General features: G+C 41.1%; 1 protein-coding gene across 2 annotated transcripts in view; it reads right to left on the bottom strand.

Moving 5' to 3' along the window:
* LOC149012192 (protein EXPORTIN 1A-like) overlaps positions 1 to 18,867 on the bottom strand; it is a 120,604-nt gene that overhangs the window by 21,131 nt on the left and 80,606 nt on the right. Inside the window, exons 26-32 of one of the 2 annotated variants that reach the window (XM_089157934.1) lie at positions 15,365 to 15,431; positions 15,171 to 15,281; positions 12,409 to 12,516; positions 12,197 to 12,334; positions 11,982 to 12,119; positions 11,810 to 11,914; positions 10,201 to 10,957 (exon numbers count right to left, since the gene is read on the bottom strand). In XM_089157934.1, coding sequence (XP_089014060.1) covers positions 10,835 to 10,957; positions 11,810 to 11,914; positions 11,982 to 12,119; positions 12,197 to 12,334; positions 12,409 to 12,516; positions 15,171 to 15,281; positions 15,365 to 15,431 — 790 coding nt within the window. In that variant the 3' untranslated portion in view covers positions 10,201 to 10,834. Of the gene's footprint in view, positions 1 to 10,200; positions 10,958 to 11,809; positions 11,915 to 11,981; positions 12,120 to 12,196; positions 12,335 to 12,408; positions 12,517 to 15,170; positions 15,282 to 15,364; positions 15,432 to 18,867 lie in introns of those variants that run through there. The other variant, XM_089157935.1, reaches the window with a different exon arrangement.

Consider the following 18,867-nt stretch of genomic DNA (forward strand, 5'->3'; position numbering starts at 1 on the left):
GAGATGTCCCAGAGAAAGTCAGCCCTTAAAGAAGAACTTTCTCAGACAAAGAATGACTTGGATGAGGCCCTCAAGGATAAGGAAAAGCTGGTTCGTGACAAGGCTGAGATGGAGTCTATTGCCCTTCAGCTTCGCTCTGAAGTTCGGGTAGGAAAACTTCCTATTAGTGCCAATGAGGTCCCCAACGTCGTCCAGAAGGAAATTATCGCTTCTTACCTTGGCACTTCTTAGTTCAAGAAACTTCAATTGGCTCTCTCTGCTTCGACCTACCGCCTTGGGCTCAATGATGCTTTCACTGTAGTTCTTCGATGGGTTGATATTCCTAACCTGAAGGAATTGGACGGGATGCTAGATGGTAGAGTTTACGAGACTCTTGAAAGAGATGTACCTGAAGGTATTGAGTGCAGGGAACCATTTAGCCCTCCTGATCCTCTTCTCTACATTGATGAATATGAAGAAGTGGGCTCTGAAGAGAGTCTCGAGAAAGAGTGTCTGGATGAAGAGCTTCCCGAAGGAGAGAATCCTCTTGAGAACTGAAAGACTTAACTTTTCTTTGCTTCTGTCAGTGAGAAACTTGAATATTTGGATTTTTGCTTTTGTCACTTGGATTTTTTGTAAGTACTGTTGAATTTGCCTTTTTCTGTAATATTGGAATAGTAACTTGTAGTTGTTTTGAATAGTAACTTGTAGTTGTTTGCTTCCAATTAAGGCATTAAGCTTCATTTGACTTGTCCCGAGTATCTACCCGAGTCACTCCCCTAGCGGAATGCCTTAGAGGTTATGATGCGTTGAGTACTCCTGAGCCTTTATTCCAAATGGTCTGCCCGAATAGGGTCCCGAATGAAGGTCTTGGAGATAATTGTATCTTATGTGAGCTTTCTTGGTCTTTCATAAGAAGTGGAGAAATTCTCCCGAGTGGCTACCCGAGTGAGGTCCCGAGTGTGACGCCTTTGAGAAATTCCATCTTATGAGAGCCTTACTTAGACTTTCATGAGAAGTGGAGAAATTCTCCAGAGTGGCTACCCGAGTGAGGTCCCGAGTGTGACGCCTTTGAGAAATTCCATCTTATGAGAGCCTTACTTAGACTTCATGAGAAGTGGAGGAATTCTCCCGAGTGGCTACCCGAGTGAGGTCCCGAGTGTGACGCCTTTGAGAAATTCCATCTTATGAGAGCCTTACTTAGACTTTCATGAAAAGTGGAGGAATTCTCCCTGAGTGGCTACCCGAGTGAGGTCCCGAGTGTGACGCCTTTGAGAAATTCCATCTTATGAGAGCCTTACTTAGACTTTCATGAAAAGTGGAGAAATTCTCCCGAGTGGCTACCCGAGTGAGGTCCCAAGTGTGACGCCTTTGAGAAATTCCATCTTATGAGAGCCTTACTTAGACTTTCATGAAAAGTGGAGAAATTCTCCCGAGTGGCTACCCGAGTGAGGTCCCGAGTGTGACGCCTTTGAACTCTCTTTGGTTCTTCGTTGATTTGAAGGGCGCTCCTGGGTTCTTAAACTTGTTAAGAACTCTCTTGGGCTCTTCTTAAGAATGCTCTCGGGTTCTTGAACTTGTCAAGAACTCTCATGGGTTCTTCGTTGATTTGAAGAGCGCTCCTGGGTTCTTAAACTTGTTAAGAACTCTCCTGGGCTCTTCTTAAGAACGCTCTTGGGTTCTTGAACTTGTCAAGAACTCTCTTGGGTTCTTCGTTGATTTGAAGAGCGCTCCTGGGTTCTTAAACTTGTTAAGAACTCTCCTGGGCTCTTCTTAAGAACGCTCTCGGGTTCTTGAACTTGTAAAGAACTCTCTTGGGTTCTTCGTTGATTTGAAGAGCGCTCCTGGGTTCTTAAACTTGTTAAGAACTCTCCTGGGCTCTTCTTAAGAACGCTCTCGGGTTCTTGAACTTGTCAAGAACTCTCTTGGGTTCTTCGTTGATTTGAAGAGCGCTCCTGGGGTTCTTAGACTTGTTAAGAACTCTCCTGGGCTCTTCATAAGAACGCTCTCAGGTTCTTGAACTTGTCAAGAACTCTCTTGGGTTCTTCGTTGATTTAAAGGCGCTCTTGGGTTCTTAAACTTGTTAAGAACTCTCCTGGGCTCTTCTTAAGAACGCTCTCGATTCTTGAACTTGTCAAGAACTCTCTTGGGTTCTTCATTGATTTGAAGAGCGCTCCTGGGTTCTTAAACTTGTTAAGAACTCTCTTGGGCTCTTCTTAAGAACGCTCTCGGGTTCTTGAACTTGTCAAGAACTCTCTTGGGTTTTTTTGAAGAAATGCTTGTGTATTCTTCGCTATAACTTACTTCTTAAGAAAAAGGATGTCAAAAATGGAGACGTAGACTTTATTGAAAATCAAATGGTCTTTCGACTTGCTTGCATATGCTACATATCTGGACTAATTCTACTGATAGAATTTTTGAAGATTCATGGAATTCCAAGTTCGGTCTATTGTCTCGCCGGTGGCTAAGCTTTTTAACTTGTAGGTCCCTGGTTTCGTCTCTTGCTCGACGAGATATGGTCCTTCCCATGTGGGTGAGAGCTTGCCTTGGTTTCTTGGGTCGGATGCCGCAACTTTGCAGAGCACTAAGTCACCCGCACGATGTCTTCTATTTTTTACCCGAGCATTGAAGTATCCAACTACTCGGTTCTGATATCTTTGATTTCGGTATTTGGACGTGCTCCGCACTTCGTCTATTAGATCAAGATTGCTTTTCAAGCCTTCTTCATTTGCTTCTTCATTGAAGTCTGTATATCTCTTTGATTCTGCAAATATCTCTACTGGGACAAGTGCTTCTGTGCCGTAGGCTAGCCAAAAAGATGTTTCTCCCTTAGGAGTTTTGGCCGTGGTGCGATATGACCAAAGGACGCTTGGTAGTTCTTCGACCCATTTGGCCCGACTTGTTTCCAAGCGCTTCTTTATTCCGTCCAAAAGCGTTCGATTGGTTATCTCAACTTGCCCATTGCTCTGTGGATACGCCACGGATGACGTTCTATGCTCGATATGATATCTTTCACAAAAATTCTTGAAGCCGGCTCCGACAAATTGCTTTCCGTTGTCGGTCACAAGGATCTTGGGAATTCCAAATCTATAAATTATCCTTTCTTGAAAGAACTTTTGCATTTGTTTCTCAATAATGGATGAGAGAGGTTCGGCTTCCACCCACTTAGTGAAATAATCAATTGCCACGATCAAATATTCTCTATTGTTGGCGGCCTTAGGAAGTTTTCCCACCAGATCCATTCCCCATATGGCGAAAGGGATTGGACTGGAGACAGATGTAAGAGGGACAGCCGGAGTTTTTGGAATAGATGCATGAAGTTGATATTGTTTGCATTTCTTGACATAGTCCACGGCGTCTTTCTGAATAGTAGGCCAATAAAGTCCTTCACGAATTATTTTGTGGGCCAAAGCCCGACCTCCCATATGCGCTCCGCATATTCCTTCGTGTACTTCAGCTAAGGCATATTGAGCTTGAGAAGGGCCAACACATTTTAGAAGAGGTTGTGTGACCGATCTTTTATAAAGTTGTTCTTCAATAATGGTGAACTTCACGGCCTGATTTTTAACTGCCTTAACCTCCTTGACGTCTTCTGGAAGGATATCATTCTTCAAATATGCTATAATTGGGTTCATCCAACTAGGCTCTTCTTCAATATCCATTGTCTTGGGCTCCCCAATGCTAGGAATTTCCAACTGTTCAATATAAACGGCTGAGCCTAAGGTCGAATACTTGGATAACTCATCTGCTACTTCATTTTCCTTTCTCGAAATTTGCTTTATTTCGAGATGATCGAAATAATGGCGACAATCATAAATTTTGGCTAAGTAATTTGCCATTCTTGTTTTTTTTTGCCTCATACACGCCACGAACTTGATTCACGATCAGCTGAGAGTCACTTCGGACTTCCATTTCTCGGACTCTTAGGGCTCTCGGGCAAGTCTTAGTTCTGCTAAAAGGGCTTCGTACTCGGCCTCATTATTGGAGGCTTGGAAGTTGAATCTTAAAGCATAATGAATAGTGAAGCCATCCGAGCTGATTAGCATTAGCCCTGCTCCACTCCCCGAAGAGTTGCTCGAGCCGTCAACATATAAAGTCCATAACTCCTGATCAGTGGAATCTTCTACTCCCGAACTGGGCATGCTATTCTCAAGAACAAAATCGGCCAAAACTTGTCCTTTTATAGCTGGACAAGTTCTGTACTCGATTTGATATTCGCTTAACTCAATGGCCCATGTTACCATTCTTCCTGCTAAGTCTGGTTTCTGTAGTATCTTCTTCAACGGGAAGTTGGTCAAGACTACAATTGGATGAGCTTGGAAGTATGGTCTGAGTTTCCGAGATGCGACTACAAGGGCTAAAGCTTGTTTGTCCACATCCGGATATCGCATCTCAGCATCTACTAGAAAATGACTTATGAAATAAATAGGGTTTTGCGAAGTACCTTCTTCTTTTACTAAAATTGCGCTTACTGCCGCTGGAGAAATGGCTAAGTATGTGAATAATTGTTTTCCCGTTGAAGGTCACGCTAAGAGAGGTGGAGTCCCGAACTTCTCCTTCAACTTCTCAAACACTTTCTGACATTCTTTGGTCCAGAGGGTATCCTTTGCCTTCCCGAGGTCTTTGAGAGCCTTGAAAAAAGGCAAACACTTTTCACCCGATCTCGAAATGAATCTGTTTAGGGCAGCTACTCTTTCGGTTAGGCATTGAATATCCCTAACCGTCTTTGGTGACTCCATCTCGAGCAAGGCTTTGATTTTTTCCGGGTTGGCCTTGATTCCTCGTTGGGATACCATAAATCCAAGGAATTTTCCGGAAGAAACTCCGAACGCGCACTTCTCTGGATTTAGCCTCATCTGATATGTTCTTAAAGTATCAAAGACTTCTTCAAGATCTTCCAGATGACTTCTTCGGACAATACTCTTTATGAGCATATCATCCACATATACTTCCATATTTCTTTCTATTTGGTCTTTGAAGACTTTGTTTACCATTCTCTGATAAGTGGCCCAAGCGTTCTTCAACCCGAAGGGCATTACTTTGTAGAAGTAACTTTCTCGATCTGTCATGAAGGCCATATCTCGCTCATCCTTGGGATTCATCCTAATCTGATTGTATCCTGAGTAAGCGTCCATGAAGCTCAAAACTTCATGTCCTGCCGTGGCGTCGATCAAAAGGTCGATTTGGGGAAGTGGATAGCAATCCTTTGGGTATGCTTTATTCAAGTCTGTGTAATCCGTACACATTCTCCATTTTCCGTTGGACATTCTATTGGTTTTATGAAACCCGATTGCTCTAGCTTCTCCACTTCGGTTCTGATGGCAGCATGTTTCTCGAGTGAAAAATTCCTTCTTTTTTGGATCATTGGAATTGCATCGTCCCTGATCCATAAGCTGTGTTCTGCAACTCTTCGATCTATTCCTAGCATGTCTTCGGCCGACCATGCAAATACATCTAGGTTGTTCTGGAGAAACTCGGTCAGTTCTTCCTTGAATTTTGTAGGCTGTTCTGAACCGATCATAGTCCCTCTCTCGGGAAGATCCGGATGAAGTTGAATTCACTCAAGCTTTTCAATAGGTTCGACTCTTTGCATAGGTTCTTCATCCCGGTCATCTCGAATTTCGATACTCATTGTATTGCCCGATCTCTCGGTTCTTCTGACTTTCTTGAGATAATTCACATAACATTGTTTGGAGAATCGCTGATCAAAAGAGCACTCCCCGACTCCTGCTGTGGTTGGAAACTTCAACTTCATATGTGTTGGCGAAACCACCGCCCCTAAGGCGTTAAGAGTTGGTCTCCCGAGCAAGACATTGTAAGCTGAAAGGTCCCGAACTACCATGAATGTTGCTTGGACGACTGCATCCCGAGGGGAGGTCCCGATCCTTAGATCCAATTGGATGGTCCCTTCAGATATGGCAGACGACCCGGCGAACCCATACAGGTGAGTCCCGCATGGAGTCATCATCTCGTCTTCAAATTTCAACTTCTTAAATGCTTCATAAGATAGTAAGTCGGCAGACGATCCCGTGACTACAAGAACGCGGTGAACTTCCCGATTTGCCAATTTCACTTTGATAACTATAGCGTCATCATGAGGAGAAATCACGCCTTTGAGGTCTTCATCCGTGAAGGTTATTGGATCGGGACATAAGTTGTTTCTTCGTTTTCTTGGCAACTGCATCGATCCAACGAACCGTGCCTTTTGCTTTGCCTTCTTAATGGATTCTTCCATCGGATTTCCCAAAACAATGTAAATGGGAGAAAATTCCCGATGGTCGGGTTTCTTCTCGGGATTCTTATCTGCCCTCTTGGGACTTTTGGATCTGAGTCTTTTTGTTGATCTAGGTGGGGACTGATAAGCATGCATTTACCATTATTTATTTGATTTAATTCCCCATACTTATTTAATTAAAGAGAGCTAGTTGAGTATTTTTGTGTATTTTTCAGGAATAAGGAGATTTTGGATATTAGAGATAATATGGAGTAAAGTTGGCAAATATATTAGATATTGGTGGATTTTAAATCATGGCATTCAATCTTGCTGCTCAAGAAATCATGAAAAGTGAGATCTTAGCCAAATTGGAAATAGGTGGAGGTCTAAGGAACAAAATTGGTAATAAATCTGAAAATCGGGTAAACAGACCTACCTTCAGTATTTTGGGCATATCTCTCTCGTATGAGCTTGGATTTCGATGATTCAAGATGCTATGGAACGATATTGAAAATATCTACAACTTTCAAGTATTGAGTTTTTCCAAATTCCGAAAGAATAAAGGTCGAATCTACGGGTAAAGAGAAGGGATTCATTGTGTGCGGGAGACATAAAAGAGAAGCCAACTACAGAAAAGAGGACGGCGAATGCGGCTCTCATCTCTCTCTCTCTCTCTCTCTCTCTCTCTCTCTCTCTCTCTCTCTCTCTCCCTATGTTTCATCTTTATTTTTCTTATGAACTTTGTAATAATGAGTAGCTAGTTCCTTTGCTTTGGGATGTAGATGAACCATGCTTATTTCATTAAGTTGATTGTTCTATATCTTCTAGTTGATTGTGTTTGAGTTTGGCCAAAGATGTTCTATAACTCAGCGAACTAAGCGTGCCAAGCTTCCGCGAAGGACGATAGTCTTGTGAAGATAGGGCATATCTAGGAAGACCATCCCTAATTTACTTTGAAGTGTAGAGTTATATCGGTTAGGGAAAAGCATTGGGGATTCGAAATCCCAAAGATCTTCACATATTCATAGTTAACGTTTTACATTAGTTAATAGATTTAGTTTAAATTTAGTTTTGTTAAATTCAATCTTAGTAACTTAGCCTTTTAGTTCCCCATAGTTCGACCCCGTACTTTCTGCTTGCTAGATTAGTATAGGATTTTATTTTTGATTGGTTAGCGACACGATTAGGGACTTCTCTCGATCTTGTCGGTTCTTCTGAAGATACTTTTCAAGATGCCCTCCTTGGATGAGTTTCTCGATCTCGATCTTAAGATTTCTACACTCATCCGTATGATGGCCGTAGTCCTTGTGAAAGCGGCAATACTTTGTCATATTCCTATCTTCGAGTCGGAGCTCTTATCTTGCCCGGCCACTTCAAGTTTTCTTTATCTCTGATCTGTAATAGAATTTCTAACCTCTTAGTATTAAGAGGTGTAAAGTCCCCATTGGCAAGTCTTTCTTTCCAACCTCCCTTTTTGTCATCTCTTGGCCGAGCATTTGAATTATGACCTCTTTCTCCATAATTCTTCTTGTCCTTTATGCCTCTCGTGGACTCTTCTCAGGCATTGATAACTTCTGCAACTGTTGCTTGCTTTTGGCATTTCTTAAGAAGTGCTCCATAAGTCTTTGGCTTGTCTTGGAGCAATACTTCAAGCAAACGTCTTTGGGTTATTCCACTCCATAGCGCATTGTACGCTACTATATCATCCAATTCTTCAACCTCAATAGCCACTTTATCGAATCTGAGAAGATAGTCTCGAACAAACTCATTCGGCCTTTGCCTAATGACAAAGAGGCTATCTGCTGTCTTCTTACTCCCGATGCAACTTCGGAATTGGGCAATAAATTTTCTCCCGAGCTCTCAGAAGTTTCGAATGGATCTTGGCTGTAGGCTAGAAAACCACTTTATCGCCGGGCCTTTTAGAGATGTTGGGAAAGTTCGGCATAATAGCTCATCTTCTCGGCCAATAACAGCCATGACAGATTTGAAATAACTAACATGTTCACGAGGATTTGATTTACCTTCGTAGGGAGTGAACGTCGGCATGATGAAGTTGGGTGGAAGAGGTGCTCTCATGACTACCTCTGCGAAAGGCTCTCGATCAACAACGCCGTAGTCGTTGTCTAGGTCCCGATCATCAAGCCTTCTCTCCATGGCATCTAATCTTCTCCCGAGACCATGCGCCTCTTGACGTTCTTGCGGAGACCGAACACTTCCAAGATCAGAATATTGGGAAGTTGGTCCATGAGAATATCCATACTGACTAACCGATCCTCTCGGGTCATCAGATTTGGAATGGCCTCTTTTGTGGCTTTCGCCTTCTTGTTCCCGATCTCTTTCATTTCTGCACCCTCTTCTGGGTAAATCTTGAGTTTGCTTGAGCCCAGCCAAACGATTGAACACACTCCCCCTCGTCCAATCTCCTCGGGGAAGTGGTTCTTCAATATGAACCCCTTGAGATCTTTCTCCAACTCGTTCGGCTGGTCGTCTTGGTATTCTGGGATTTTGCCCTTCTCGGACTTCGTTCACCGGGCGTTGTTTATTCCTAGTCTGTCGGACAACTTCACGTCTCCGCCCTTCTTGTGTATTTCTGGGGGGTCCGGATGGTACCCCGACTTGATGGACTAAGCCACGAACTACTCCCTGGAGTTCCAACATTTGTTGTTGGACTTCTCTTTGCATATTTTGCAAATCGACTACTGTTGTTGGAATAGAAGGTTGATTTGAACCTCCTTCTCCAAATGGAGTTGGAATAGTTAACGGAGGAATCTCTGGGACCCCTTCTTGACCTTCCTCTGGAATAGGAATTTGCGGATCTGGAGAAAGGAGAGTTTGTTCTTCAACACGTCCGTTTTCTATCTCCCTTTCTCTCGCTCGAGTGAGAATTTGAGAACGTGTCACCTGAGGTGTGGTACGTCTCGTCATGACTTTTTGTGACGATTCCCATAGACGGCGCCAATTTGTTGCGTCTAGAACTTCTTAGAGGGCCGGATATTGAGATGACCACCTTAAGAGCTCTCCAGCCAAGTTAGAATAACTGGGATGCCTGCACACATAAAGAAAGCAAGAACGGTCCGGCCTAGTTTTGGCCGGGGAACTGCCTCCGACGCCCAAGTCAGCCTAGGCAACAATAAGAGTTCTTGAGAGAGTTCTCAAGAACGTGATGAATAATTTATCAGATGAAGTTCTCGTACCTTTCTCCATGTAGGAGGTGGGTTTATATAGAGGTTACCTGGAGGCGGCGCTTCCTTGAGTTTTGGATCGATGGTTGGAGAGTGAGTAGAGTATCCTTGGAATAACGGCTCCTTCTTTGTCGCACCAGATAGAGCCGTTATCTGTTGACTCACCTCCCCAATTCTCAGAACGGATAAGCTGAGTAGTTATTCGTAACTAACTCTCATTGACATAGTCAAGAAGGCCTTCTGGGACTTGCTTCGAGCGTGGCTTGCCAAGGAAGAGATATACCAACTTAAGTCGGGTATGTATCTCTCTCGAGTGAGGCACTCGGGACCTATTTTCAAGGAAGAGATGCACCAGCCCGAGGGGGGGTCACTCGGGACCTTTATGGAGGAAGAGATACATCAACCCAGGAGGGGTGTGGATCTCTCCCGAGGGGGATCACTCGGGACCTTTATTCTCCACTACATTACCCATTCATAAATTAAACGCCCATAAAAAGGACAAATATCAAAGGCTTCTATCACAAAGTTCGGGGAGAGTAATTTCTTAGGCAACCTTCCTCCAACAATTTTTTTGGGAGGCAATTTCAATGCCTTGATCTCATGCCACAACTAAACTGTGATCCACCGACTATGGCACCAACATAACCACCCACGATATTCCAAAAATTAACGCTCGGGGGGGGGGCGGGGGGGAATGCAGGACATGTTGACCTTGGAATAAACCAAAATCGTCAAGCCTGTATGATAGACGGGATCTTTTGAGTCTAGTTTGCCCAGTAAAACAAGAAGTATTCATAAAGGTAAAATGCTTGACAATGTAGAAGTCCATTAATTCATGCAGAGAATCAAATTTATAATAGCCTCAGGAGTGAAAGGAGAGCCCATATGGCGAGATAGACAAAATTGAAGCTTTTTCAATAAGCAAAATACACTACTACTCTATACAGCCACCAAAGCAAGAACCACCCTTCTACTAGTATACACTAAACTTATATTGAATCATTAAAACTCACATGGAATGTTACAAAATGCTTTCTCAATACTATAAGACCCACTGTATGTTTGCAAAAACAAGAAGAGGCTACATCCTACTTGGCCAAAAAATGATTCATCTCGGAATTTTGACACTCCAATATGCAGAAACACGATCAAACCACATTCTACCTGGTCAGAATGATTATCTCCACATTAGCATCATCATATCATACACTCCGTGTGATTAGCCACCCCCCACTCTGACTGCCCCATCACCCTGCATATAACTGCCAGTGGTCCAAACAGCCGTCACACCCGGAGAGGCACCTTCACAACCCAACAAAAAACTTGGAAGGGGGACAATGAAAGACAGATATAAGACGAGCACCATCCAGTTCACCTCCATAAAGAATCTAGCAACAATCAAGGCACTTTCTGGGCGAATAACACAAAATTAGAACCATCAAAGATCAGTCTGCCTCTGTTATGAATCAACCATCTCATCTTGTAGCTCATTCGGGGCAATGAGTCCTGGAATTGTAAGCATCCGCTGACGCTCCCTCTCTCTCTGAGCTGCAGCCTCTTCAGCATAGAGATCTTTGTTATCCTGAAAATAGCTGAGCATTAGAAAGAAAACCCTACGTGGCACCCTGGACAATGGACACTAACTACATTTGAGTAGCCCCTCAAACTAATTGGAGAACACTCGACTACAAATATACTATGAGTATAGTTGGATATCCCTTAGCATTCACCTACGGTAATTCTCAAATCATTTCATTCAATGTTTAGCATGCCAAACACTAAGGGTGAAGCTAGCTAAGCTCCACTGTTAGCTTTCGTGTAGACTTGAGCCTAAGCGCAGCCTGCACGTCATAGATTCGGAAACAGGAATATATGTTTATGACACATGGTGGAAAACCAAGAAGAGGAATTCACATAGAAAGCAACAAAAAAGAAAAGTATTTGTGCATCCAACCTTAGGCAACTGAATTTGCCTAATCACTTCCATAAATAACCAAATGCTGGTGATTTTACTCTCTAATTGCTTCATAAGTAACAAAGCAACCATAACGATGACCGGCACAACTGCTCCTTTATACTAGACTACTCCAGCAAATGCCATATAAGGTGTCCACTTGGATCAGGGAAGGAGGAAGGGAAAATGGTTCAATGGTCATTAACACACAACACACATGCACAACCAAGAGAAAGCAAAACTCTCTCAATACAAGAAAATTAGACATCAGGTAAAACAGAACTCTGCTCTGTTTCAGCAAAGAAGGCATCAAAATTGGAAGCTGCATCATCAAAATTTTAGGTGTTATATATGGATGGTATGTTCTGAGTCAGAAGATGCATAATTATGAAGCATTCCTTGTGTACCACATAACTAATAGATGCAACATTAAACAATTTGAAGAGAAGGAAGACTGATTTAACTAATTTATCAAATTACCTGAGCTGAGAACTCTTTTGACTGCACAAGAAAATCTCGGATATGATTCTTAAATGTTGAGAGGTCATTTCTCGACTCAAACAGTCCACTTACAAATTGGGTAACCTGCAAAGTCAACTCATTCAAACCAATGATCAACTGAGAAAAGAAGACACTGAATCTAATTTCCTACCTCCGTTGTTGTCATATTGGGAAATGATGTACCCAAAAGTTTTATGGTGGATTCCCGCAAAAATATAGAGTTGTTAGGGTATGGAAAAGGAACTGTAGACGCATCCCACAATGGTTCTGTTAATGATCCAGAGTCCACCTGAAATGCATCACTATTCTAATTATCCTGCTGCTAAATGAAACTGAGACAATAGCAGTAGTTTGAGTTTCTATTACCAGACAAAACAAGTGTTGCAACACTAATACATGCAATTTGAACCCAGGTTTATGAAACGTGTCAGTCAGAACAGCAAAAATTTCTTGTTCAATTGTCAAAAAGTAAGCCTGGTGGAACTGATTGCAGAACTCGGAAGCCTGTATGATCCATAAGAGAGTGAGCATCACCACAAGTAACCAAAAATATATTCAGGAAAGTAGAAAAACCACACCTGAAAGTTCTTCAGCATCTCCAACAGAAGATTGAGTCCAGTTTCAGCAATATTTCTTTCAGTGTGCCGAAAAGCCCAGATAATAGAATCCATTACAAGCTTCAATTGCTAGTAACAGAAACACATGGCTCATCAAATTGAGTAATCATCAAATAACCTAAGGGGAGAAACAATGCTTCTTGGTTGCATGTCTCCTGGGCCCACACACAGGAGGGCATTAAATAATTGCCCAGCCCTTCTTGAAATAAAAAGACATCCTTGTTCATATCACTGCACAAGCTCCCATAGCCGCTGAACTAGTCCAGGAGATACACAACCAAGCAGTATATATCTTGCGCCAACCAAAAATATCCACAAAAAACAAAAAGGTGCACAGATGCACAAATGTAATAAATTATGACAAGATGCAATTAAAAATATATGTTTGATGCAGGCCAACTGAATGCTCTAAAATACAACTGCTGAGATCAGTAAGGGGTGATCCACCACATAAAAATACAGGCTGCTCCATTGGACTATAGAGCCAATCAGCCTTTGGTTGGCCCACATTCGGCTGGAGTTACTAGTTCTCTCAAAGAAGAATCGAGAGGATGATTAACTTTATTAGCAAGTTATTTTAATTGCTAGCTCTTTTCCATCATTCATTTTGGTTATCTTTTTGTAGTTTTAGGTTGCCTAGCAACCAAGGTTTGAAATCTCGGTTTCAAGCCCAGTTGGCCAGCCTCAAAACCAAGATATGGCTGATGCCATCTCCCCCAAAACCTGGTACTTTTTCCATGAAGTTTAGATGCCTAGTTTTGGCCCTTTTGATGGTTTTTTGACCTAGGTTTTTCCATACACCCCATTTAAAGCATAATTAACATAGTGGAAGAGGTATTTTGTATAGAGAATCAATGAAAAGTACTCATTCTTATCCTACTAATTGAGAGCAAGTGTATCCATTCCGACAAATACAAAAGAGTTTAAATTGTAATAAAAGTACTTTAAACATTTCATACAACTAATATTGAATGTAAACAACATGATAACCACAAACTAAATAAGCAGAAACTTGAGCTGAGAATCCGAGTCCACTAAATATTACCTACATATTTGTACTAATATTCCACAATTTTAAATTATAAAACAGAAAATAATTGATATTTTATCAATTTTTAAATAATTACAGAAAATATTTAATAATTTTCAAATAGTTTAAACAAAAAATTAAAATAAAAATAAATCCGACACCATCACAGTGTAGAACAAGTGATGGTGTCTCAGATATATTAGATTCATTGTCATCTATCATGCATAGATACTATTTTTTTTTTCCAAAATACATTATATAGAAATTAATTTTTAAAACCAGAAAATAAAAAAAAAGTACTAGTACTCCTCGAAAAAAAATTTAACAAAATATACTCATAGATCATGCTCGTAAACTAAACACATATTGATTAGAAAAGAAACCAACATGTTTTAATTCATTAACTATCAAAAAATAAAATATTTGGGATGCATACACTACCTAACTTTAAGGTGTTTTTAATTCTCCCAACAGTCCAGCAAAATAGTTTATTGACAAAGGAGAGCAGAGATTTGAGGGAGAAATAAAAATTTGAAGCCAACAAGTTGGATTTTAGGTCGAAATGTTCGAAATCTATCACCTGAGTTGGGCCATCCCGATCGAAACATGCAAGATACGCCGAGATGGACTGAGATTTGATACTTTTTTCCCCTGTTGGCCCATCTTGTCTTGGTTTGCTAGACAAAATTTCGGGGACATGTTACTAATCCCTTTAGCCATACATTTTCATCATTTTTGGTAAGTTTGTCCCACATAATGTGATGGACCTTGGTCCTTCCCCATAATTTAGTGATGTTAAAGAACCTTTGCTTTGATGTTTTCCAATGACGGAGACCCTGTAAGGACAGATCCCTTTGGCCGAGATAGCCACTTTCTCCTCCATCCAATCTCCAATCACTTCCATTCTTCTGTCTTGAATTTCTGGTTTTGAGGCTGACCAAGATATATTTTGAAGCAGCTGCTTTGTTCCCTTGAGGTCCATCTTGAAGCCCCATATTGTTGCCAACACATTTGCTAACTAAAGAATAAGTTTCCAGACCATGTGGTACTGGTACTCTCCAGGAGTTCTGCTGCCATATCAAGGTATCAGATCTAAACAACTATCCTTTTAACAGGAGTCATATTTTGGAGGATCCATCAATACTACTTACGAGGACTCTATTTTGTAGGATCCACCAATACCATCAGAAGCACCATTAAACCTGGTTATTGGCAGCTTCTGGGTCTGATTTGTGAGATACGAAATATCTCCAATTTTGTATCCTACGGCAAGAATGGGTATCTCCCCCAATCGATCTATCAGTTTGGGTCTGAAAATTCTGAACATAGGTTCCTACATTTGATGGTAACATCACCCTTTACTCCAACAACTTAACTAATATAGCACCATTATGTATGCTCGGCGATTTGGTAATGTAGGGTGCTGCTATTATTTATTGGTTGGATTAAATTTTGCATATGTAGGGTATCAGCAGGAGTCTTAGATTTATAGAGCCTACTGTTAACTTCTTATTGAAGTTAATGTTCACATCCTGTTGCAGTTCTGATGTCAGTACCTGCTTAGAGTTAATTGATGATCCTGTCAGAGATTAGGGTAGTTGTCACTTAGCAAGACATTAATTCTGATGGCATCAAAATTAATCATCAATCTTGAAGCTGTGACTGACACTGATAAACTTAAAAAAAAACCAACCTGACTTGACAAGCTAATCAACGCAGGGAAACAGTGTGTAGCAATTGCTCGCAATAATGAGAAGAATTTAAGGCGGTGCTCGGGATAATCTTCAAAATTCTTTGTAATCATCTGCAGTAAAAGGTGATTTAAGAACAAGGAAACTGGCAGATGTACGAAATAAGTGCCTCATTTATCAACATTCACATATTCACCTCAAGTGTGCATTCAAAAATGGCTTCAAATACACGAGGCACATCCTCCGTCATTGCACCCTTGTACCTGGGTTGGAAAAATAAGAAATGTGGGATCTCAAGAAGAAGGAAAAGCATGCAGAATTTAGTTGTAGATCAGGATTATAACATAGTTGCTAAAGAAAAAAAATTATGGAACCAATTAATACATATTCATTAAGGTTCTACTTACATTGGCAACTTAGAAAGGTATATACAACACAACTTTCATGTAAACTAAGAGGCTAACAGATGGTAGCTTGGACATTTGAAATGTCAAGATCCAAGTATGGAAAAAAAAATGGTAATACCATGGTAACCAAAGCATCTTTGACTGGCCCCTGATATCATAATGAATCATAATTGAAAGCAATGTCATGCATTGATAAGGTGATTCTACAACATATACTGTTGGATTCTACTAGGAGTTCAATTAGAGTTTGTATTCATGTAAAATTCCATTCCTTGTAATAGTGTACTTTCCACTTAATTATAAACAGAGGGCTTGAGATCATTGATCAATAAGCCATTCTACCAATTTTTGATTAGGATCTTCTACCCCTCTTTTTTTCCCCCTCTTTCAAACCCATCACAAACCATCGCTCTTCAGTTACTACCACTGCACTATCGTTTCTACTGCAAATTTCAAAGACCAGAGAAAAAAAGAAAAGGAGGGACAGAAGAAGAAGAAGAACCATGCTTGCCACCGCTGCTGCTGCTAACGCCGCTGCTGAGGTACCACCGCTGCTTCTTGTGCCATCGACAGAAAAAACAAAGAGGAGCGACAGCAGAAGCAAAGACGCTGCTACTACTGCTGCTTCCTGCGCCTAACATTACTTTGAAGGGGTGAAGACTGAAGAACTGCAGACAATTCTTTCAACATGGCAACCACTGATAGTACTACTTCTCTCATTGGCTACGAACATTACCCCACTCTTCATCCTCTTTTGGTAAGATTTGATGGAACAAATTATTTGATCTAGTCTCGCTCTGCTTACCTGACTATTGCCAGAAGAGGCCTTGTTGGATACATTACGAGCGCCACAATCAAACCTACTACCATAGGTGTTTTACAGGATAAATGGATCTTAAATGACTCTTTTATTATGTCATTTCTTTTGAATTCCATGATTCCAAATATTGCTCGTGGATATCTATTACTTGAAACTGCAGCCCAAATCTGGAAGGCTACTACTGAAACATATAGACAATTGGGGAATGATCCACAAGTTTATGAGCTACGAAAGAAGCTTCATGAGACTACCCAAAAGGAACTGACTGTGGCCCAATATTATGCCGCGTTGCAATCTCTTTGGCAGGAGTTGGATCATTATGGGGATTATTACCCCACCAACCTAGATGATGTGACTACTTATAGGAAGCACATTGATAAGATTCGGGTATATGACTTCTTGGCAAGTTTGAATGTGGAATATGATCAGATCAGAGTGCAAATATTAAGTCATTCTCCCTTTCCTACACTAGAACAGTCTTATGCTCTTGTTCAGTGTGAGGAAAGTCGTTGATTAGCCATGCTTCATACTCCTATTACGGAAAAATCAGCCTTACAGTCTGTTAGCAATAAATCTGATTCAACTAAGGAGATTGTCAAGTGTGAACACTGTCACAAACCATATCATACCAAGGCCAATTGTTGGAAGCTCCATGGGAAGCCTGTTGATTTTGAGCAAAAAAGAGCACAAAAAAGAGGAAAACCGAAAGCTCATATTTCTAATACAGTTTCCACAACACCCTCTGCAGACATTGGTCTTTCACAGGAGGAGTTAGCTACTCTGCGACGCATTCTGCAGTCTTCTACTGCCGGTACAACCTCTACCACTGCTTCCTCTACTAACCAAACTAACTCCTTACTTCAGGTAAAACTTTTATAGGCTTCTAAGTTTCTTCAGTTTCTACTCCTTGGATCATTGATATAGGAACCACAGATCATATGATAGGTTTATCCTCTTTTTTCTTACAATATTCTCCAACTTCTGGAAAGGATAAAGTTCGAATTGCTAATGGCTCCTATTCTTCCACTGCTGGAAAAGGGATCATTCAACATTATCCATCACTTTCTTTGTCTAAAGTTTTACATGTTCCCTCTTTCTCTATTAACTTGCTCTCTATCAGTAGTATTACACATGACTTGAATTCTAAAGTGACATTTTCCCATCTTACTGTGTCTTCCAGGATCTGGTCACGGAGAAGGAGATTGGACGTGGTAAACTAGACAATGGATTTTATTTTCTCGAGCCGATTGAAGGATCTACTTATGCTCCGACTATATCTTCTAATCAGGTCCATTCGGTAATATCAGACCTTCATAAGTGGCACCGTAGGCTAGGTCACCCCCCTCTAGGAACTCTTAAGAAAATATTTCCTAATTTAGTTTCTTCTTGTAATGAGGATGATTTTTTTTGTGAAGCCTGCAGTTTTGCGAAGCAGACTTATTCTACTAATTTACCTTCTCTTCATAATAGAAAAACTATTCTTTTTATGCTAATTCATACTGATATGTGGGGTCCCTACTGACGTGTGTCTATTACTGGCCATAGGAACTTTGTTACTTTTATTGATTGTCACTCTCGTTCTACATGGATTTATCTTTTAAAACAAAAAAAATGAGGGTTTCTGATATTTTCGTGATTTTCATAATATGATTAAAACTTAGTTCAATGCCACTGTGAAGATTCTTCGCAGTGACAATGGTACAGAGTATATTGATGGTGAATTTCAGACATATCTCTCTGACTCTGGCATAATACACCAGACCAGTTGCGTTGATACGGTTGCTCAAAATGGGGTTGTCGAAAGGAAGAATCGGAATCTCTTAGAGATAGCCCGTTCCATTATGATTACTATGAATGTACCTGACCAATACTGGAGTGATGCTATTCTCACTGCTTCTTACCTTATGAATAGGATGCCTAGTAGGATACTTGGTTTTAAATGTCCTAATGAGATTCTCCAAGGAGTCACCTTTTTTATTATTCCCCCAAAGATTTTTGGATGTGTGTTATGCCAGAATCACAACCCACCAAAGTAAGTTGGCTCCCCAAGGCTTACGCTGCATATTTTTGGGGTATTCTGCTACTCATAAAGGGTACAAATGTTATCATCCTCCTTCCAGGAAAACCATTGTATCCATGGATGTAATTTTTAATGAGTTTTCCCCTTACTATACACCTCTCCAAGGGGAGAGTCCTAGAGGATATGTGTTCTTTCCGACTCTAAATCTTCCTATCACACACCAACACAACTTAAGAGTCCCAGAAGAGTTTCCTGACCAGGGGGAGACTTCGGCCAGTATACCTGAGGACTCTAATCCTCCCCCTTTGTTTTCTGAACCATATGAAGAACCTAGCCAGGGGGAGACCACTCATGTGAGACAAATTGTAGAAGCCTTTCAAAACCAGATTGACTAGAATAAGGAGGTGCAGATTTATCAGAGGAAAAATTACAACCGGCTAAAGTAGGTGGAG

The sequence above is a fragment of the Hakea prostrata genome, chromosome 6 (assembly GCF_041222555.1).
Source record: "Hakea prostrata isolate BN-2017 chromosome 6, UWA_Hpros_2, whole genome shotgun sequence".
In the NCBI taxonomy this organism is placed as follows: domain Eukaryota; kingdom Viridiplantae; phylum Streptophyta; class Magnoliopsida; order Proteales; family Proteaceae; genus Hakea; species Hakea prostrata.